The 22,778-nt window shown below is 47.6% G+C and overlaps 1 protein-coding gene across 2 annotated transcripts in view; it reads right to left on the bottom strand.

Moving 5' to 3' along the window:
* Positions 1–8,388: 8,388 nt before the first annotated feature.
* Positions 8,389–22,778, bottom strand: part of TET3 (tet methylcytosine dioxygenase 3) — a 100,500-nt gene continuing 86,110 nt past the window's right edge. For both annotated transcript variants that reach the window (XM_030310882.1, XM_030310881.1), the window contains exons 7-12: positions 21,805–22,013; positions 19,638–19,788; positions 16,868–16,957; positions 16,219–16,356; positions 11,179–11,515; positions 8,389–10,593 (exon numbers count right to left, since the gene is read on the bottom strand). In XM_030310882.1, coding sequence (XP_030166742.1) covers positions 8,816–10,593; positions 11,179–11,515; positions 16,219–16,356; positions 16,868–16,957; positions 19,638–19,788; positions 21,805–22,013 — 2,703 coding nt within the window. In that variant the 3' untranslated portion in view covers positions 8,389–8,815. The remainder of the gene's footprint in view (positions 10,594–11,178; positions 11,516–16,218; positions 16,357–16,867; positions 16,958–19,637; positions 19,789–21,804; positions 22,014–22,778) is intronic.

The following is a 22,778-nucleotide window of genomic DNA, read 5'->3' as shown; positions in this document are numbered from 1 at the left end:
GCCATCTGTATGTCTTCTTTGGAGAAATGTCTATTTATGTCTTCTGACCAATTTTTAATTGGATTGTTTTTTTGGTGTTGAGTTGTATCAGTTATTTATATAGTTCGGATACTAATCCCTTACAGGATACGTCATTTGCAAATATCTTCTCCCATTCCATCGGTTGCCTTTTAGTTTTGTTGATTGCTTCCTTTACTGTGCAGAAGCATTTTATTTTGATGTAATCCCAGTAGTTTATTTTTGTTTTTGTTTCCCTCGCCTCAAGAGACCTATCTAGGGAAATGTTGCTACAGCTGATATCAAGAAATTACGACCTGTGCTCTCTTCTAGGATTTTTGTTTGTTTCAGATCTCACATTTAGGTCCTTAATCCATTTTGAGTTTATTTTTTGTGTATGGTGTAAGAAAGTAGTCCAGTTTCATTCTTTTGCATGTAGCTATCCAGTTTTCCCAATACCATTTGTTGAAGAAACTTCTTCCCATTGCATATTTTGCCTTTTGTTGAAGATTAATTGGCTGTATAATTGTAGGTTTATATCTAGGTTTTCTATTGTATTCCATTGATCTGTGTGTCTGTTTTGATGCCAGTACCATACTGTTTTATTTCAGCTTTGTGATAGAACTTGAAATCTGGGATTGTGATACATCCAGTTTTGTTTCTGTTTTTCAAGATTGCTCTGGCTGTTCAGAATCTTTTGTAGTTCCATATAAATTTTAAGATTTTCTGTTCTAGTTCTGTGAAAAATGCTGTTGGTATTTTGACAGGGATTGCATTAAACCTGAAAATTACTTAGGTAGTATAGACATTTTAACAGTATTTGTTCTTCCAACCCACGAGCATGGAATGGCTTTCCATTTCTTTGCATCCTCCTGAATTTCTTTCATTAGTGTTTAATTCTCTGATTAAGTTTATTTCTATTATTTTTTGGTGCAATTGTAAATGGGATTGTTTTCTTCATTTCTCTTTCTGCTGCTTCATTATTAGTGTATTGAAATGCAATGGATTTCTGTATATTTATTTTGTATCCTGTGACCTTACTGAATTCACCGATCAGTTCTAGTAGTTTTTTTGGTGGAGTCTTTAGGGTTTTTTATACACTGGATCATGTCATTTGCAAACAGTAAGAATTTTGCTTCTTCCTTACCAATTTGGATGCCTTTTCTTTCTTAATGTTGTCTAATCATTGTGGTTAGGACTTCTGGTACTATGTTGAATAAAAGTGGTGAGAGTGTGTTGTTCCTGACCTTAGGGGGAAAAAGCTCCGTTTTTCACCACTGAGTATGTTGTTTGCTGTGGGTTCTTCATATGGCCTGTGTGTTCCCTCTAGACCTACTTTGCAGAGGGTTTGGATGAACGGATGATGTACACTGTCAAATGCTTTTTCTCCATCAACTGAAATGATCATAGGGTTTTCATCCTTTCTCTTGTTGATACAGCACATTGTTTTGCAAATGTTGAACTGCCCTGGCATCCTGGGAATAAATCCCACTCAATTGTGGTGTACAGTTTTTTAAATGTATTGTTGGGTTTGTTTTGCTAATATTTGGTGAGGATTTTTACATCTGTGTTCATGAGATATTGGCCTGTTGTTCTCTTTTTTTTGGGTGGGGTCTTCTGGTGTTGGTATCAGGATGACACTGGCCTCACAGAATGAATTTTCTATTTATTCTCTTTTCTTCTATTTTTGGAATAGTTTGAGAAGAAATGATATTAACTCTTTAAATGTTTGGTAAACTTCTCCCATGAAACCATCTGGCCCTGGACTTTTGTGTGTTCGGAGTTTTTTTTATTGATTCAATTTCATTGCTGGTAATTGCTCTGTTCAAATTTTCTGCTTTTCTATTTTTGGTAGGTTACATGTTTCTAGGAATTTATCCAGTTCTTTGAAGTTGTCCAAATTGTTTGTATATAGATTTTCATAATATTCTGTTACAATTGTTTGTATTTCTGTGGTGGTGTTATTTTTCCACTTTCATTAGCGATTTTATTATTTGATGAATCTGGCTAGAGGTTTATCAATTTTGTTCATCTTTTCAGAGAACCAGCTCCTGGTTTCAATAATCTGTTCCATTGTTTTTTTTTTTTTTTTTTTTTTTTAGTTTCTATATGATTTCTTTCTGCCCTAATCTTTATTTCCTTCCTTTTGTTGGTCTTCAGTTTTCTTTTTCTAGCTCCTTTAGATATAAGGTTAGGTTGTTTGAGATTTTTCTTGCTTCTTGAGGTAGGCCTATATTGCCATCAATTTACCACTTACTCTTAGAACCACTTTTGTAGCAGCAGATTGGCAATCTGAATTAAAAGAGGTAGCGCCAGGCATGGGACCTTATGGGAATGCTCCTCTCCCCAAGGACAGCCATATTTGGCCCTCCCTACTAGAGCTGGTGCTCAGGACCATCAGAATGAAGCAGTAATCAGCCATCCTTTAGCAAATATTACATCAGAAGTGAACAATTTTAATCAGTGTGGGGGGAGTCTCCAAGTTGAACAAAAGGGGGAAAAACAAACACAGATGAGAAAAAGGCCATCTCTATCTTGTCCCTTTCTATGCAGCTCTAAAAGCTCATGGCCTTTGAACATTATGCCGGTGGTGACAAGGACAGGCCCTACTGCTGTTAGTGAGGGCTTCGTTGGTGCATCTACAACCTACAGTGGGAGGGTGGGATTATAGGGTATCTCAGATACCACAATCTGGGCCTGGTTTGAGGTGAGGGAAAAAAGGACCCACTCTGAATTTGAGTGCAAAAAATAAATATAAAATTTATTAAAACACCCACAATATTTTAAAGATACCAGGAGTAATACAGTTCACAAACCCAGTTGTTTGTGTAAATTATAATAAAATACAAATCAAAAAAGGATACATACTTGCAATTTCTAGGCACCCTAAATTAAATTTACTGAAACACTGGGGGAGAAGGGAAGGTAAGGAGGGGTAGCTCAGGAGGCAAACCAATGAAGTGGGAGGAAAAAATATTAACAGAAAGGTAAAAATTATACAAAATAAAATTATCAGCATAAATTTACTGTACTAAGAATATCTACAGTTTAATAATACACATCCTATTGCCTTGAGACATTGCAAAAATCTACCATTCATCCATCAACCCCAGATAAACTTCATTTCAAGTAGCCACAGTTACAAAGTCAAGACGGAATATTCAAGTATGGTTGTTAAGTTCACCTCCATTGGAAGCCAAGTAACCAAACAGGAATTCAAAGAGAGAAGAAATAAAACACGTCAAAAAGCTACAGGGATTCTAGGTTAAATCTAATGCATTAATATGCCACAATTATGACCTGCCCTTATTTGTTTTTATAATTAGAATATGCGAAAAAGAAATGACACCACTCCTGTTTTTCTCCTCCTTTTTCCCCTCAAAAAAACAAACCAACAAAAAGCACTGGAATCAAGAAAATTTGGATGTTCAAAGGAGCCAAATAGTATTTTTTAAATCCCCATGTGAATAGTGATGAGTTATCCCTGAATGACGACGGGTAGTCAAAATGAGAAAAGAGCGCAAATGATACCACTACAAAAAGCATCCCTGATATCAGAATAGAAGCGAATGAGGAAGTAGGCCAAATCACTCAGATTCTTAGGCAAAAAGCAACTTTAGACCTTGCATTTCTGTGCCACAGCCTCTGCTCAGGGGAGAAGCCTATTGCTCTGCTCTTGTCTGCAGCTCTGCGGGAGGAAGGGCTAGGAATGCCAGGACAGGGTCTCACATGGAAACACTCTGCGCACATGTGGGTGTGGGGCCGTATAACCTATGCTGGGATATGCACCTCAAAAACAATTTTGGTCCAGGGTATGTCGAAGTTGGCCATGTACTACAACAGATGCAGCTGGCTAATAAAGTAAGTTTTGAGGAAGTGATTTCAAATGACAACAATGCCTGAAAAAGCTCAATGAGATGGGCATACGAGATTCACATTTTGTTCAAAAGCAAAACTTACAGAGAATGAAATAAGTCAACCCCACTCCTTCCTTTAGATATTCTGCCATTTCAACTGCTGAAGAATGAAAAATAAGATGACCCCAGATTCTTCAAGGTCAAGTAAGTCATCAGATGGACAACCTGCAGGTATCAGACCTTCAAGGAATCTACTGAAGTTGTCACAATGTCCTGTTTTTGAGGTATTTAAAAAAATTGTGACAGTGGATGACATAAAAGGGAGCTTCCGGTTTTCAAAACATCAACTTTTGTGGACCCGAGAGGAAATTTAGAGTAGCACCAACTAAAAAGCAGCCTCAGTGGCGTCAAGTGAGCAAAGAAATCTCCTTCCTTTAGTTCGAACGTGAGGGGTTACCAGTGACAGGCAGAAGCAACACTGAAAGGTTACCAGTGACGGGCAGAAGCAATGCTGGGGCAGGGGCCGTGAAGAGCAAAGCAACAAGCCCACTGCCCACCACAGCGGGGCCAGTGCCAGGGGAGGAAGGAGGCCTGCTCGGAACGCCTCGGTATACGAGTGCCTTGGAGGTCCTCAAAGGTGTCTGCTTGGCACCCTGCAGGTGGAAAATGTGTGTCCTTGGCAATGAGAATGCCTGCCATTTCAGAAGAGGCAGGAGTCCCAGACTCCCCTTCCTCAAAAATGGAAGAAAAAAAAAAAGCCCTTCACCTTTCCTTTCTCATTAGGCCTGAGGGGACAGATGTGTAACCAGAGCACCTGCCAAGCCAGGAAGGCCCACTCCCAGTACAGTTAGGGAGCTGGCTGTCTTCGGAACTTGCCTTTCAGGTTTTGGCCACCAAGGGAAGAGTACTAAAACAAAACAGAAAAACTGCTCAGAGCAGGTTTTAGCACGATAAACAGAGGTCTAAGGAGACAGCACCAAAGGGGGGGGGGGGAAGCCAAGAGAGACTGGAGCCCACCTTGTTTTTGGTTGGTTGTGGTTTCAGAACCTTGATAGCACCTCAGCAGGACAGGATCAGGGACAGTCACATTAAAACACCATAGCACCATTTTATTTAGACTATGTCAATTCATAAAAATGCTTCCTAGTCCATAAAACACACTTCAGTAACAAAAGGAAAGAGATTGGTTGAGGCACGTCAGGGACATCACTTAAATTTTCCACCAGCATTGCCTTGGTTTGAGATCTGGCGGTGGTTAAACGTTACAAAGTCTGGCTGGATTTCTCTCCATGAAATCAGGTTACCATCCTACTGATCATCAACCATCCTCACGCCTCTACTGCTGTTCGGTGCAGAGCACTTAGGCTCTGCTACTTCTGTCCTTGCTTTAGCACTTTAAAAATCCCTTGCTCTGCAAACTCCTGTTTCCAAAAGAGTCTGGTGGAAGGACCAAGAGGGGGCAGGGTATGATCTCTTTCCATGCACACCACGGTCACCTCGGTGAGAGGGAAAGCCGGACCCACGAAGCCAGCGTGTGGGAAACTCAGGCCCTGCCAAGAAACAAACTACAATGACAGCAAAAACAACAAAACCTCAAAAATCCATGAAACAACTTTAGTCAAGATCTCTGATGGTTAGATAACGGTTTCTTGAGCTAGCACCAGTTATTTTGTGAGAACCTGCCGCAAAGCGATTTTTATTTTAAAAATCTCTTAGCACAGAACTTTGCAAGCACTTCCCTTGCATGCAAAAGGCAGGGGGAAACAAAACGAAAGAGGAACCAAATATTCGCACTGCATGTGGATGGCATCTGTGGACAGGGCACACTGGGGAGATGAGGACTCCATCATTTCTCATTGCTATAATATTAACTCTAAAACTTGGTCATGCTGTTAGGTTCTTTAGTTGCAATGGCTTTATTTTTCTTCTCGTGATAAAAACGTCTGTTAATCATCTTTAGGACTTAAAAAATGATAGTGCCAGTAAAAAATAAAAATTTGATTTTTCTCTTTAAGAAACCTTCAGCAGCAAGGAGGGGATAAAGAGCTGTGCATAGTTACTTTTTAAATATACGTCTAAAGCATGCTAATTTTAATGACTGAGATTTGAGGTAGGTTATACATGTAGTGTGTAAAAATCAGCATGGGCTCGAGCATAGCAACAGCACCACCTAATTTCTGAAACACCATTCTGAGGGGAATGGGAACATCCAATGGAGACTGCCTCTTGACTCACCTCTCAGCAGCCTATTTGCTAGTCTAGGAATTTATGAACCAAAGGCTGTTGGGGCTGCGGGGACAGACATCACATGCTTTTAGCTTGTATTGGTTTCTCCTTTCATCTAATGGCTTTGCTATCAAAGGGTGACGAGGGGAAGAGTATATTTAACATACATCAGGAAGATTCACACATGCCAAGGATCAGAATCACCTGGGTTACACTCGGGACCTTCCAAACCAACAGCCAACCTGGGGCTTTCCCGGGTCATACAGACGGTCACATTCTCCAAATGTTTCGTAAAATATTGTATTTCTTGCTTAAGATCATTTAAAATGAAGTTTTCAAGGCACCCCCGCATCTACCTAAGCACGGAGTCAAATGAGACCTGCATAAAAGTACGGATGCGATAAGCAAAATAGCATTTAAAGGACCCAACTTTTCCTCAAAACTAGAAAATTAGCATGCTTATTAAAGACTCTGCTTCCTTTAGCTTGTCACACTGAAGGTCAGAGGTTTTCCTATAAATCTGAGTTCTGAATAATTCTAAATCCTGATAAGCTCTTGGGTATTTATTTCAAAAGCAATAATATTTCATTTTTGTCCTGTAAAATAAATGCAACTTTACAGAATATGGTAAAAGTGAAGGATAGACAAAGCACGTTAAATATTCAGCTACTATTTACAATTTCTCCCACAATTACATGTTAAAACATACTTTTTTTTTTTCAAGTTGCTGTTTAAATCTAGGCAAAAGTGCTTAAAAAAATCTTTCACTATTTACAATTAAAACCAGACCACATAAATGCTCAGGACATCTTACAGCGACTCTCCGCCAGTGCTTCTGAACAGTTACAGCGAACAGCCAGCGGGTCGGTTCTCAGCTCTTACACAAGGCACCTGGAAGCTCAGGGACTTGCCTTTAGCATCGTCATCTGATTGTTAAACTCGTTTTACAAAGACCCACATCTGAAAAAAAAAAAAACTGCTCAATAAATATCTGACATTTATCTCAGGGCTTGGTTGTCATTTCACTGTGTGGCCATGATCCCCTCTGTGTGTCCTGATGAAACCTCCCGTTCACCACACACATCCACATGGGTAGCTTCATAGGAACTTTGCTAATACCACAGGAAAAACAAACACTCCAGGAAGTCTGACTTGCTGTCGACAAATGTTGCTTCCACCAGTTAGGCCCAGCCTCTCTCAATGAAGTTGCAAAAATTAAGCACCACATTCTCATTTCAAAGAACTGAACAAATGCACCAGAATTTTAGAACGGGCGAGTTCAAGTGGGTGGAGAGGGAAGGAAGGAAAGGAGAAAATGATCAAATAGAGAAATGGCACCAATTAGGGAGGACAATCATAGCTACCTGCTGAAAACGTTTGACTCCTGCATTTTAAAATTGATAAGTGTAAGCCCACCCCCACCAATGGTAGCATGGCGGGGGCCGGCTTGGGCATGAGGCCTGCACCATTGTCCAACATGGAAATCCAGGAATAGAGAGAGATGCGTTAACTGCCGTTACACTGGTGTGCTGAGCTCCTGCAGGATGTGACCTGCCCAAGAGTCAAGCAAGTCCCAGCACAATACTACAGCACCAGGCTCTGCACAGCACTGTGCACGGAGGGACGGCACAATGCTGGCTTTTCACAGCTTGGGTTCAACTTCTTGTTTTTAAAGATACAGTAGCCCTTTTTCAGGATCAGCATAGACTCTCGGGCATTTTAGGAAAGACTGCCACTAAGACAAATTCCTTCAGCCCAGTATTCATTGGCTTGTCAACCCCGGTGGAAACGGCTCCTAAGAGCCTCTCAACTCCAGCTCCATCAGGAGGTGCTGCCTAGGGAACCATGACATCATGTGACTTGATAAATAACGGACAGAGAGGATTCAGTGTGGAGACTAGCAAGCTTGAAGCTGTCTACTACCAACCTAGTTTCTGGGGAAATCTACACCAGCATCTCAGGTGCCTGGCCTGGGGTGCACCTGCCCCCCGCCCCGTCCCCGATGCCAAGCCGGTGACTGGAAAAGGGACTCCAGCTGTTTTTCTACAGATTCTCCCATCCTACTGGAGAGGACAGAAGCTGTCCTGAGGGATCCCTCCCCTGAAGGGAAGGCGCATCTGTCAGGAGGGATGGACCGGGTGGCTACAAATCTGCACTTGGCTCATGAGGGGCAGATGGCTGAGAGAACCTTGTCAGCTCCCAAGAGGGCCAGGCTCACTGGGCCCAGCAAGACTGGGCAGGAAGGAGCGCTTCTGGCCTTTCCTGCCGATCCTTTACCATTACTATTGTCGCTTTTTAAAAAATCCAATAAATACACATTTTAAATGGAATTTAAAACTACTCCTTTGTGAAAGGACACTATAAACTTTCTTTCCATTATTGTGATATACAAGGATAAAGTTTTAAAAACAAGAGGAAATAAAAGCCACCCCCCCCCAAACAAGGGGGGGAAAAAAAAACCAACGTGGAGATATAAATATTAAGATCACGAAAAAAATCACCCGACAGCCGTAGTTTCTTCTTCAAAGTGCTGGGGAAGTGGGGGAAAGGGAGGGGCGGGTCAGTTCTGAGGTTTGGACCATAAATACATATATATGCATATCTATATATGTATATATAGATAAAAAGACTTCTGCACCCCCAACCCGCCCCCAGGTGTGAGGGCAAAAGCACCACAGAGGCAGCTCGGGCGGGGCCCGACGCTGAGGTACGCTGGCTCCCTGGCACCCTGGCACCTAGATCCAGCGGCTGTAGGGCCCAGTGACCTTCGTGTAGGCGTAGGAGGACACGGTGACTGCTGAGTCTGTGGGCACGGCCAGTGCCTGCCGGGTGGGGACAGTCCCCTTCTTCTCCTTATGCTGAGGCTCAGCAACCATGGCGCCCCCCCATTTGCGCTTCTTCCCGTAGAGCTTGGCCTCCTGCTGGCCCAGGCCCAGCCGGGCGGCCTCCTCCTGCCGCGCCCGGGCCCTCTCCGCCAGCTGCTTCATCTTGGCCTCCCAGAGGGCCAGCCCATGATTGGGCTGGTTGAGGTTCTTATGCTGGTAGAAGACCAGCGAGATGCGGGTGGGGTGGCAGCGGTTGGGTTTCTTGAGGGGCGTGGTGGCATGCAGCTCCCGCCGGGCACACTCGATGAGGATTGAGCCGTGAGCAGGGGCCACGGCCACGCCGCCGATGTTCTCGTCCAGGAAGTTGTGTTCGCTGTCAGACCACAGCTCCTCCTCCTCCTCGGCCCCACCGTTCTTCTCCTCCTTCACCGCCCCCTTGTTAGGGGGGTCCTCAGCAGCGCCCTCCTCCAGGCTGAAGGGATCCCACAGCTTCTCCTCTGACTTCAGGGCCCCAAACAGCTTCTCAGTGGAGCCCAGGGGCAGTCCGAAGGACTGCCAGGCTTTGTCCAGCTGGCTCGCCCCCGGGGTTGGAATCCTTCCCTCCTCTCCCTTCAAGGGGCTCCACAACTTGTCTTGGAAGCCAGGACCACCTTTCAGGGCAGAGCTGAAATCCCCGGCCCCAACCCCCCAAGGCTTCTCAGTCAGGCCGGGCCCGGCCAAGGCCGAGGTGTTGTTCCCAAACTTGCAGGGGCTCCACGGTTTGCCTCGGAGCCGTCCTCCAGGCTGGGGGGCTGGCTGCTGCCCCTCCCCAGGGAACAACCCCCACTGGCCATCTGGGAAGTGGGAAGGGGTCAGGCAACCAGCCCCAAAAGAGCTGAGCTTGTCGGGGATGATCGCAGGGCTCTCCCCAGGATGGAACACACCCCAGCTGCCACCCACACTGTTAGTCCTCTTAGGGGACATGCTTGGGCCTCCTGAGTACTGTCCCCATAGGTGGTTGGGTCCCCCGTTCTGAGAAGCCTCGGGCAAAGGTGTTTTGTTCATCTTACCAGGGTCTCTGGGTATAGATTCGGCCTGGACCAGTGGGTCTACTGGCTCTTGCTTGATGGATCTGTTGTAGCAGTTGGAACTCTGTGCAAAGGGAGAGGGGTCCCTGGATGCTGGGTGGATCTGGGGAGCCTTGGGAAGCAGATACTCCTTGGGGCCTGGATAAGCAGGCTGCTGGTGGTGAGGAGTGGGGTGGTGGGTGTCCGTGGGAACAGCCTGGCCAGGCAGCTCGGCAAACTCAGCACCACCGTAGGCCGGGCTCAGGCTGCTGTGCAGAGCGTGGAGGTCTGGCTTCTTTTCAAAACTGCTGCTGCTGCCACTGTGTCCCCAGGTGCTAGGACCCAGGAACTGCGAGGGGAAGACGGGGTTGCTGGATGGAAAGCCGTAGTAGCCGAATGACGGAAGAGCATACTTGGAGTGGAAGCCGTTGACAGAGGTCAGGCTGGGCTGTGCATAGTAGGAGTGGTAGGAGTACACGCTGTTCATGCTGTACGGGTCGGAAGGCCGGCAGTTGCCCAGCACCGAGTAGCTCTCCACGACTGCGTTGCCGCTGTACTTGAAGGAGCTGAAGTGGTTCTGCGGCTCCACTTTGAGGGAGGGCTTCAGGCCTTGCTGGGAAAGTCCACCCTTCAGAGCCAGGCCTGGGGAACACAGGAATCAACACGGAGAAGGAGCAGAGGGAACCCCGGCCCGCAAAGGCCCTGGGCGAGGGGGCCAGGGGTGCAACCTCCCTGTTCCCTTAGGGGTTTCCTGGCCCCACTGAAGCACTGGGAAAAGCGGGGGCAGAGCCCACACAGCACTCCTCCTCCTCCCTGGCACACCCCCACAAGTCCTCGCTGAAACCCCACCCCCCTCATGCTGGCCTCTGCAGGACAAGGGTCAGGGGAAATGAGAGCTGCCCCCACTGCAGACCACGTGCCTGAGGCCGTGGGATTCTCTGCAGACGCTCAGGCAGGCTGGAGGAGAAGCCCAGCTCCTCTTCTGCTGGCTCCGCAGGTGCCACCCGCCCCCCGCCCCCAGGTACTCAGGCGTCCTGAGGCTGCCGTGGATACTGCGCCGGCTGAAAGTTAAGGTAACGTGTGGTCCACAGGGCGGAGAGAGGCCCCGGACTTTAGTCTGGAGTGCAATCTTGAAGCAGGAAGAGGGGCAGCGAAGGAGCTGTCCAGGGCCACTACCCTCCCCGCCCCACCCATGCCACCTCTGGTGGGCACCCTCTCCCTACACACCTGGGTCAGTGGAGATGCCGGCCAGCTCCAGGGCCTCCTGTTTGATCTTCTCGGGAGTACTCAGCTTCTCTTTCTGAACCTTCTTCTTCTCGGCTGCCGCCTTTCTGGCTTCCAGCTGCCGCTGGCGGCAGGACTTGGCAGGCTCGGGCAGGCGCCGGACCTCACGGGGGAAGGCGGTGAGCACCTGGATGGCCCCGCTGCCCACCTTGGCATTCTGGTTCTCCTCACTGCCAAACTCGTCTGTGTTGGACATCTTGTACAGGGGGAGCACGTGCAGCTGCTCGTCCTCGGGAATCTTGCCCACGCAGCGATTGTCTTCCTTGGTCAGGGTGCAGACCTGCCCCGGGCAGAGAGAGGGAGGGTACATGGGGTTGGGGGGGGCCCGGCGCTCAGAGAAAGAGGCTGAGCATCTGCATGCATGACCCGCCCACCCTTCCCCACACAGTCCCAACACCAGCCATCCACGGTTTCTAGAATGTCTAAAAGCACAGCTGTCCTGGTTCATGCAGTAACAGTATCCCCAGCACTTAGAATCTCCTCTACACCTTCAAAGGACATCCATTCACTTTGCCTCCTGGGACCCTCATGTGGCTGAGGAGAAGATGACCGGCCCAAGGTCACATGGCTGGAAAGGGGCCGGGTCAGGCCTAGTGGCCATGCTCTGCCCGCCAGTGGAATATTATTGTCACTGTGCTTTATCACCTTGTTGAGCCTCAGACCTTCTACCATTACACTCCTTGCCCTGAACACTCAGCCTCCTTTTGCTCTTAAAATACTTTTTATTAAAAACTATTATGTGCTGGTTGTAGAAAATTTAGGCCACCAAAAAGGAAATAATAATTATCTCCATAATCCCACCACCCAGAAATAATCACTATAAACAGTTTGATCATATATGCATACATACACATACACACAGTTTTTGTATAATGTGATCCTATTTCATTACCATACAGTTTTATAGTAACTTCATTTAAAAAAAATTTTTTTTTTAACATTTATTTATTTTTGAGACAGAGAGAGACAGAGCATGAATGGGGGGAGGGCCAGAGAGAGAGGGAGACACAGAATCGGAAGCAGGCTCCAGGCTCTGAGCTGTCAGCACAGAGCCTGATGCGGGGCTCGAACTCACGGACCGTGAGATCGTGACCTGAGCGAAGTCGGACGCTCAACCGACTGAGCCACCCAGGCGCCCCAGTATAGTAACTTCATTTTTAAAAGACAGTATATTTTCTTATGCATTATTCTCCTTCAGTATGATTTAAGAACTTGCATAATATTATTCTATTGTATCAATGTATTCATTTAACTAATCCCTCATTACTATTAAAACTTGTTTCTAATTTTTTCCTATCATAAACAGTACTTTTAAGCTAAATCTTCTAAAACACGTAATTCCTTAGAATAAACGCTGTGAAGTAAACAGCCATACATTGCTGCCCTCCAAACTGCCCTCCAAAATGATTATCACATTTTTCACTCATACTGGCTGAAGCTGAGCTTCCATTTTCCTATACTTTTGCTTATAATTTTGCCACTAACTTCTGAAAAACATTTTGCTGATTATCAAAATGTATCTCGTTGGTCTGCATTTCTCTGATTACTAATAGGGCTTAATCTTTTTTTTTTTTTTTTTCTGTCAAGTTTACTCTTTAACTCTTGGGTTGATTATATTTTATTTTCTGTGTTCTTGATGTTCTGGCAGTTGGGGCCTTGACCCTGGAGGGACGTCCTTCCCCGAAGACTAGCTAATTCCTGGAGATAGCAAATGACCCCCCTTCAGGTGCACTCTGATATACAAACTGACCAATCCAGGGCCCACACCCCTAACTCTCTCTTTTTATCAAACTCTCACACACCAAGCAAATATTCCCCCTGTCCTCCATCACCCAGGACCAGGGAGGACAACTGGGGACCACCCCTATGGCCCAGAGCCCACAAACTATTCAAACTCTCCAGTTCTCAGCTTACTTAACTCTGCCTTGCCCACTCCTTCCCACCAAATCTCCAACAACTGCGCTGGGCCACACTCTCACCACTCACTCCTCTGCCTCCTGACCAATCCTGGTGCTTCCCCGTGTGGCCTGGTGGGCACATGCTTCTTGGGCTCTGTGAGTATAAAGTTCGGCCCTCCTGACAATCCTGTGTGTGTCTTCCTCTCTTATACCCAAGGTTTGTTTTAATGAAGTATGATATTTTAATACAACTCTCTTCTTTTTTTGGTGAGTTTTATGCCTCTTGCCCATTTTTATACTATTCATTTTTTTTATCATTTATGTAAAGTAATCTTTGTCTATGAAAGTTATCATTCACTTTGTCACTTGTTACAAATGCTGTTTTCCAGTTTGTACAGGCCTTTCCATTTTGATCACGGTGTTTTATTATTGAACAGAAACTGTACATTTTTATGAAGTCAACCATGTTCATGCTTTCATCTGCAGTTTCCCCTTTGGTGTGATGCTCTACCAAGTGTGTTTCTTCCCAGCGTATGTATGTCTCTTCAGACTTGACCTGCTCTGAGTGGACCCCACAGGCTTTCTGGGTTTGACTGACCACCGGCCCTGCTTCCCATCATTCCCTAAAACCCAATGTGATAAACAACACAGCAAAAGTAAAAAGCAAAGGATGAGATATGATAGAAACTGCGTTTCTCTCCCTAACATAGATACCTTACCAATGTCGACAGACAGCTATCCTTGTTTTTTTTTTAAAAAAAAAAAAAAAAGGACATACGGGTAGTCACAAAGATAAAATTTAAATGGGCAAAAAAAGAAAAAGACGTTCACCCTCTCTAGTCATAAAAGAAACACAAATTACAGTGAGCTCGTACATTTGCCACTCAGGTGGGCAAAGACTAAAGAAATTGTGAAAACCCTGTGTTGCCAAGTAAGCCAGAGAAGCAGCACTCTAAACCTATAAATGTCCTTACTCTGGGACGTCAAGGGGATTGTTCCACCACCGCACCAAGATGTGGTAAGGATGGACCCCCACTCTGGTTTACAGAGGGGGAGTCTGGAAACACTCACTGTCCATCCACAGGGGAAGTGGTCAAATAAATGATGGCAGAGCCATACATATTGCCTTACAACACGTTGAAGTGAGTCTACATCCAGTGACACAGAGAGCTGTCCATCATGCATTCTTACAAAAAGCGGGTCATGGAACAACACATACATATACTGTGATCACATCTGTGTAAAACTGACACAGCTGTGCACACACGCACATGCATATATTCAGGTGCCTGAACGGATGGTCATCACAATGCTAACACTAGTTAGGTCTCTAAGATTTCAGGCAATTTTTACTTTATGCTTTCTTATACTGTTTACTTTTTTAGACAATAAATAGTTTAATTAAAAAAAAAAAAACACTGTTCATTTTGGAAGAGGTTTACTTTTTTCCACTCCAAATGCTACAAAGCTCTGGGATCAAAATAACCTCACTGTGCTCCTATCTCCTGATGTCTCCTCCTCCTTCCCTGCCCCTCTTCTAATCCTGGAGGTCCCTCCCTTTCCCTGTGTGTCAGCTCGAAACCCTCACAATACAGTGTGGACAGGGGCCTGCCTCATCTTGCTTCTAGCCTTGCACGTAAGGGAAGGAGGACAAGGTAGAGAAATAAAATCTCGTGCTGGGCCATCAATCCCTGTGTTACACCCCAGTTATACCCAGATTCTGGGAGCTCCCTTTCAGGTGAATTGCCATTGCGTCTGCCTCTTCCACAGTTCCCCGGGGAGCCCTGCCTGCCCAGGACCTAGTTAAAAAGCAAAGAAGAGAGCTGGCATCATCCCTTTGAGGGGGTCCCCACTCAAGTCCAAACCTCCCCTCTTCTCCATCTGCACTCACTCCCCTAGTGACGGCATCTAGCCTCGTGCCTGAAACTGTGAACTACATGTCCTCCAGACAGCCCACTCCCCTGCCTGCTCCACGTGTCCACCTGGACATCTGCCAGGCATCTCAAAACAGAACTCTTCGTTTTTGCCATCAAACTGGGCTTCTCCTGTGATTCTACATCTCAGCGTGTCGCACCAACACTTGACCAGGTGCTCAAGCAAAAAGCCTTGGGTGGCTCTCTAGTCCTTCCCCGTCATATCCTACATCTGTCCATCAGCAACCCCCGCTTGGCTGGCTGTATCTTCGAGATCACCCAAAGTCTGTCCAACCACCCCCCTCCCTACCCTCGCTCCTGTCCAAGCCCTGTCACCTCTAGCCTAGACACTGTCCCAGCCTAATTGGCTTTCTCCTTTGATTCTCTCCCACTCACCCCCTCTCCACATACTTCTTTTCTATCTGCAGGAGCAAGAGAGCACTTTATCAAGGAGACCCTACCACTCCCAGCTTCCCCTCACACTCGGAGCACAACCCACAGCCCTGCCCACCTTCTGGGCTCACTGTGACCTGGTCCCTGCCTGCCCCTGAATCTCTGTGTATGCTGGTCCTTCTGCCTGGAGCACTCCATCCCCAGACATTCGGGTCCCTTACTCTCTTGCTTCATTCATGTCTCAGCTCAGGTACCCCTCCTCAGAGGGACCTCTCTGCCCACGGCATCCCAAATGGCATCTGCTATCACTCTACCCCTTACCCTATTTCATATCTTCCTCACAGCCTTCAACACTACCAGACATTAACTGTATCACATACTTGGGCAGGGCTTGGTCCATTTTATTCTCCAATATCTACAGCAGCATCTGGGGCACAATAAACATTTGCTCGGTGGATGAATCAAGAGTGGTTTGGATTTAAATCCAGTGTTCAGAGACCTGGAACAGTCTTTAGGTAAGGACTCCAGGTGCCCAACAGACTGTGTTCTACAGCATCCACCTAAGACATGGAGACGAGACCAGCCTTGTCCAAGCATTCCGGTCCATGCATTTCTCAGAGAAGTGGGCAGGGGCAGCCAGTATGGCAGGGCATCTCCCAGAGATCTGAGACTCTTGTCTCCAGGTCCCTCCCTACTCTGAGCCCTCCTGTCTGCTTAAAGCAGTCCCCCTCCCAGGACCATCCCGCAGGGGGAGCTGTGACAGGTCCAGAGTTCCTTACCACTGTGCAGCCGTTGTAGAGGTTATGCTGGTCCTTGTGGGCATGGGCACAGAAATCCATGCAGGCTGTGACCCCCGAGAAGGGCCGCCCTTCCTTCAGCCCCAGGCGGCAGTCAATCGCTATTTCCTCATTGGTCACCTGTGTGGACAGCCAAGGAGAACTGCTCATGTGACCTGAGGTCAGTGGCCTAGATTCTGTGCTGAGGAGGCAAAGCTAGGTCTTGGAGGGAAGGAGGTTAAGGACCATGGAGGCCTTGCAGAGGGGCTGCAGGAGGTAGGCTTTCCGGATGAAGCCTCCGTAGAAATTACTTCCTTCTGAGTTAACTCAAGTCCTCCTCACCTCATCTGGGAGATGCACAGGTGACAGGAGAGAGAAACTTGAGCCTCCCCAGGAGAAGCCAGACCAGGAGAGGTGAAAGATTACTATGGGGGGAGACATGAAAGCAAGGGATAGGGGAAAGATGGTCTGGGACGCAGTTAGCTCGTTGTCAAGAAAGGATCTCATCAAAGACCTACATCACTGCTCTATCTCTAGCTGAGCTTTTCCCATAAGGAGCACAAATGAGCCCACTCTCCCATTTCCTGACTTCAGGGAACACGGACAGAGATGCAGATGACACATGGGCAGAGAAAAGCCCAAGGCCCAGTACCTGGTTCTGATAGGCCTGGGGGGCTAGCCTCTTGTACAGGGGAGCGACTTCAGTAGCCAGGTCCTGGAAACTCTTCCGGAGCACTTCTTCCTGTGGAGAGAACAGCAGTCACACGTATCCAAAGCAGCCCCACCTGGCAAACTCTACACACTGGAAATTAACCTCCATTCTAGAACCACTGCTGGGTTGCTGGGAAGGTAGGAAGTGCCATCAGGTGTTTTTAAAGGTTCCGTCTGGGAGGCATAGGATACCATGTCTGTTTTAATGTTGGAGACACAGAAGCTCAGGAAAAGCTGTGGCCTGAAGGTCCAGCCATCCTGACTGCTAAGCTACTAGCTCAGTGCCGCTCAGAACACATAAAACAGGTTGTTGGTTTTGAGTGCTCAACACCCTAGGTCAGAAGTTCGATGAAGTAGGCAGGTAAAAGCAGGATCAAAAGGTGTGGCTTTTTCTTCTGGTGTTGCAGACAGGCAAATGAAGGCAGAGAGGGGCGGGTCAAAGTCTAGGCCAGGAATTCCACAGCCAGCCAGGCCCAGAGCCTGTCATGAGCCAGGGACACTCTATTCTCTAGACCTGCACCATTGCATGTGTTAGTCATGAGCTCTGTGCTGCTTCTGAAATGTATATTAAATTTAATTAAAATTAGATAAAATTGGGGCACAGAGAGTCAGCTCTGAGCCTGCGTGGCTCAGTTGGTTAAGTGTCTGACTCTTCATCTGGTTCAGGTCCTATCTCACCCTTTGTGAGATTGAGCCCCATGTGGGGCTCTGTGCTGACAGCATGGAGCCTGCTTGGGATTCATTCTCTCTCTCTCTCTCTCTCTCTCTCTCTGCCCTTCCCCCACTCACTCTCTTTCTCTCTCTCGTAATAAGTAAACATCTAAAGAAAGTTAAATAAAATTAAAAACCCAGTTCCCGTTTTACGAGCCACATTTCAAGTGCTCAGTGGTTATATGTGGCTCCTGTGCTACACGTTTTTTACAGAGAACGTTTCCATCATCACAGAAGGAGTTCCACTGGATAGTGCTGCCCCAGACAAAGCAGCCGCACCCCAGCTACATTTGGCCAAGGGTTTCAGGTATCCACAGCCTCTCCCTGGCCCTCTGAGGGTGGCAGGTAGAGCTGGGGGGGGGGGGCGCTGTTTCTACTACAAGGCCTTGAGCACAGACAGGCATGAAGAGGTTGCAGAGAAGAAAGAGGAAGAAGAGAGAAAAAGAACCAAGTTCATAGAAGTAGAGATGGAAGAGCAAGACCAATGGCTCAGCGGTCTGTCCAGTAGGGTGGCCAGAGCTGCCAGCCACTGCCAGCGGCCTGTCTCTGGCTGCAGCCCAGAGGCTGCCACCAACACGGTAAGTCCACGGCCAGCACAGCACAGGGCTGAGGCCCGTGAGCTCTGGGAAGACCCAGACCTGACTTCACCATTACTGCCACACGGCCCTGGGCAAGCCATTTGCCTCATCTGTAAGGTGAGTAGCAACAGGGCCTACATCTGGGGTGTCTTGAGGTTAACGGAGATGCACACCTGTGAGGTGCTGGCCAGAATACTCAGCACTAAGTGCACAGAAATGGCAGCTGATAGAACAGGGGAAGTATGTGTGAGAAATTAAAGCAATGCCTTTTCACTCCTGGTCATTCCTAGTTCCTGTGGCCCTGGGGCTCCTCTCTTCATTGAAACAACTGCATTGAAACAACTTGCTTCCAGGGGAGGGCGGATGCCACCATAGAGAAAAGTCCAGTGTCAAATCAGACTATCAAACTAGCTTGTGCAATAGTCTAAAAGCCAGGCTTTGAGGCAAATAAAGTTCTGCACTTGAAAATGCTTCCTTTTATTTCTGAAAAGCACGACTGGATACCCAGAGCATAGAAGTTTATTACACATAGGGTAGAAAAACGTGTGCCCCAGGGGAGTCCCCACGCCCATGGAAAAGGAGGAAACCCTTCTTGTACAAGGAGCTCGGGGAGATGTGGAAGGTAGAACGGGGGATCAAGATGTTGCCTAGATCCCCACAAAGGGACCCAGTACCCTACCTCACAAGAGCTCAGGTAGTGGGGAGGGGGTAGGGTCGGGGACAGATGGCAGGGAACCCAGACAGACCTGTACCTTCTCTGCATTTGGAACTCTGCGTGGAGACCACCTCCTGGGATGGCCTTCACAAGCACAGCAACAGAGGGGAAGGGGCAGGGAGGAAGGCAACCTGACCTGACCGGGAGGCTGCAGACAGGAGGCCACTGTGGACCCTAGTCCAGTGCCTAAGAGACAGGCTAGGCTCCCAGCAAGAAGACAGCAAGGGCCTGGAAATGTGGACAACCGCACAGAGACATGTGCCTCGCTGCCAGGTAGAATGAGGGGCACTTCGGGAAGCCCAGCACTGGCCCCAGAAAGTGGCCGAGGCCTAGGGGCCTCTTCCTGCCATACCTCCCATCCCTACAAACACACCTTAGAAAGAATGAAGAAAAGAAATGACTCTTGAAGAAGATCAAATTCTGGTGAGGAATTTGACCATTTACCTCAAAGAAACTGTTTTAAGCTGGGAGAGTCTGAAATGCCCATAATTGGTTAGGTTTAATTTTTCACTCATCACACCCCTCCACACCACACCCCACATACCTTACTTCCCGGCAAGATAAGGTCAGTTAAAAAAATAAAGCCAGTTGCATTATCTGCACATGTGAGTCAGGGTGTGCTAACCCACCCCCCACCACACTACCAGAGACGGGAGGCAGCGTAGGACGAGCCGGAGGGCCCCACTGCTCCGCGGAACTCTGCTTACCTCCTTGGGGTTGTCCCCCACGAGGCGGAACTTGCGAGGCGTCTTGCTCCGAGCGTATTTGCAGCCGTTGAAGTACATGCTCCAGGAACAACCAAAGGAGAAGGAGGCACCGCAGGTGTTGGGGTCTTTGCCTTGACAAGCGCAGGTCCGGCTGCAATACGCATCGCACGTTAGGCATACAGACACATTTTTTGTTCGGAAATCGTCCTCCTACATCAGGGGGAGGTCCTGCTGAGGCCTGGCACCCATGGTCTCCCAGTGACTGGGACCACATCCCTCCTGCCTTTAACTCCTTCCCCAAATTTCCTCGCATAGGGAGTCAGCTCTGAGCAGCTCTTTCTGCTCCCACCCCTGAGCTTGAAGGTCTAAGAATCTGTCTTTGGGAGGGGAGCCTGAGTGGCTCAGTTGGGTTAAGCGTCAGAATTCGGCTCAGGTCATGATCTCACGGTTCGTGAGGTCAAACCCCATGTCGGACCCTGTGCTGACAGCTCAGAGCCTGAAGCCTGCTTGGGATTCTGTGTCTCCTTCGCTCTGCCCCTCCCCAGCTCGCACTCTGTCTCTCTCAAAAATAAACAAACATTAAAAAGATTTTTTGTGGAATCTGTTGCTGGGAGAAACCCCTGGGTGTTTTGAAGCAAGTGGGAAAAATCTAGTCAAAACCCCAGTAAGGTTTATACTTTGCCTTAACACTAATATCATGACAGGTTCCAACACAGACGACACAATCAGGGAAGTGACATGGGCTACAGAGTTTGAACACACCTGCTTCCTTCAGGCTCAGGTGCTGACAGGCCTTTAAATAAATAAGCACTGACATTATAATCCAACAACTAATCGAACCTGGAAATGCTCCAGATGTCCCTCAACTGGGGAGTGGGTAAATGAACTGTGAGGCGTCCAGCAGTGGCAAACTACTCAGCAATCAGAAAGAATGAGCTACACACCTCCACAGCTGAAGCCCGGAAACGCTATGCTCAGGGGAAAAAGAAGGCAGACTCAGGAGGCTACACCCCGTATGGTTCCGTCTCTACAACATTCTTGCAAAGGCAAACTCACAGGGACGAGAAGCAAGAGTGGTGGTTGCCACGGGCAGAAGGAAACTTGCTTACAAAGCAGGCACAGGGGAACTGGAGGGGATGATGGAATGGTTATACATCTTCGCGGCGGCTACGTGACTGTAAACATTTGTCAAAACTCTTCAAACTTGGACGCCTGAAACCGATACTATGTTGCATGCTACCTAACTGGAATTTAAATACTTAAAAAGAAACCTCTTCAAACTGTATATCTAAGTAAAAATACCTTAATTTAAGAAGTGGGGGTGGGGGACTCGGGAGCTCAGTCAGTGAAGCGTCCGACTTGGGCTCAGGTCATGATCTTGCCGTCCGTGGTTTTGAGCCTGTGTTGGGCTCTGTGATGACAGCTCAGAGCCTGGAGTCTGCTTCAGAGTCTGTCTCCCTCTTTCTCTGCCCCTCCCCTGCTCACGCGCACTCTCTCAAAAATTAACATTAAAAATTAAAAAAAAAGAAAAACACCTTAATTTAAAAAGTGGCATTTAATTTAAACGCCTTAATTTTAATTTTTTTTTCAACATTTTTATTTATTTTTGGGACACAGAGAGACAAAGCATGAACGGGGGAGGGGCAGAGAGAGAGGGAGACACAGAATTGGAAACAGGCTCCAGGCTCTGAGCCATCAGCCCAGAGCCCGACGCGGGGCTCGAACTCACGGACCGCGAGATCGTGACCTGGCTGAAGTCGGACGCTTAACCGACTGCGCCACCCAGGCGCCCCTAAACGCCTTAATTTTAAAAGACCCTAGAGGGGCAGGTTTTATGAATACCACTGATGCCTTAGATTTGTGGGACACTCATGCACTCATAGCTGTTCCACCATTAGAACCTCAGAGTCCCTCTGAGGTTCACCAGCAGAGCCAAGCCAAGTCAAGGGACCCTTCTCTTGCCGGGACCAGAAGAACCCAGGTCAGGATTGTGGGAGAACTTCTTTCACCACAGTCCCGACTGCAGGACAGACAGGGCCCTGGGAGGGGCCAGCGCCGCCCTCAGGGGGGCCCAGAATCTCCCCCTGCATCTGCCCCCCAAGGCCCTGCCAATGGACACTTGGCCCAGCCACCCCAACCCTTGCACGCCGAGATCCCACCCACGTACTCATCGTTGAGGCCACATCTCCGGCTGGTGGGGTTCCCGTACTTCCGGAGGGTGTCGGTGAGCTCTTGGTAGAGGGTGTCTCCGAGGCTGCGGGGGATGCCCTCCCAGGCCAGGATGAGGATGACGATCACCGCGTTCTGGCAGTGGTGGCCTGCCCGGTGCCGCACCAGGCACAGTAGTTTCTCCTCCAGCGTGTGCCTGCGGATCACCTGCAGGGGGGTGGGGTGGGGAGGGCACTGTTACCTGTGGGAGCCATGCCCCCACACTCCTCTGCATGGGATGCCATACACCCCCCACCTCTGCTGACCAGACCTGGGGACGCAGGTCTTTAGGGCACTGTTCACAGGATACCACAACCTGGTAATGGCAACCATACAGGCTAAGAGACCATTACAATTAAGGAATAATAAATGCAAAAGTTATTTTTTAAGAGCAAAATAAAAAATATTTACTACAAAATGGAAGTTACTGATGAATTACACAGACTTAGGACTAAAAACACACAGATAAATTGGTAAGCCAAAATATATTCAGAGATTTTTATGTATCTTAAAATATTTACAGAGAAAATGCTGCATATCTGTATATTTTTAATTAAAAAATAAGGGCCTTGGTGCTGTGGAAAACAATTTTGGGTAGTTTATCCAAAAGCTAAATATGTAATTACCATATGACCGAGCAATGCCATTCCTAGGAATATACCCAAGGTGACCGAGAGCAGGGACTGGGTCAGGTACTGTTCATAACAGCCAAAGAGCGGGCACAACACAAGTGTCCATCAGTGGATGCATGGATAAACAAAATGTGGCCCCTCCAAACAACGGAATAGTCCTCAATCTTAAAAAGGAAGAAAAATCTGACTCATGCGACAACATGGATGAACCTGGATAGCATCATGTTAAGCGAAAGAAGCCACACACTAAAGGATCCACACTGTGTGATTCCACTTACAGAGGGTACCTAGAATAGTCAAA

The sequence above is a fragment of the Lynx canadensis genome, chromosome A3 (assembly GCF_007474595.2).
Source record: "Lynx canadensis isolate LIC74 chromosome A3, mLynCan4.pri.v2, whole genome shotgun sequence".
NCBI lineage: Eukaryota > Metazoa > Chordata > Mammalia > Carnivora > Felidae > Lynx > Lynx canadensis.
The sequence above is the reverse complement of the archived record's forward strand: the minus strand, read 5'-3'. Positions and strand labels throughout refer to the sequence as shown.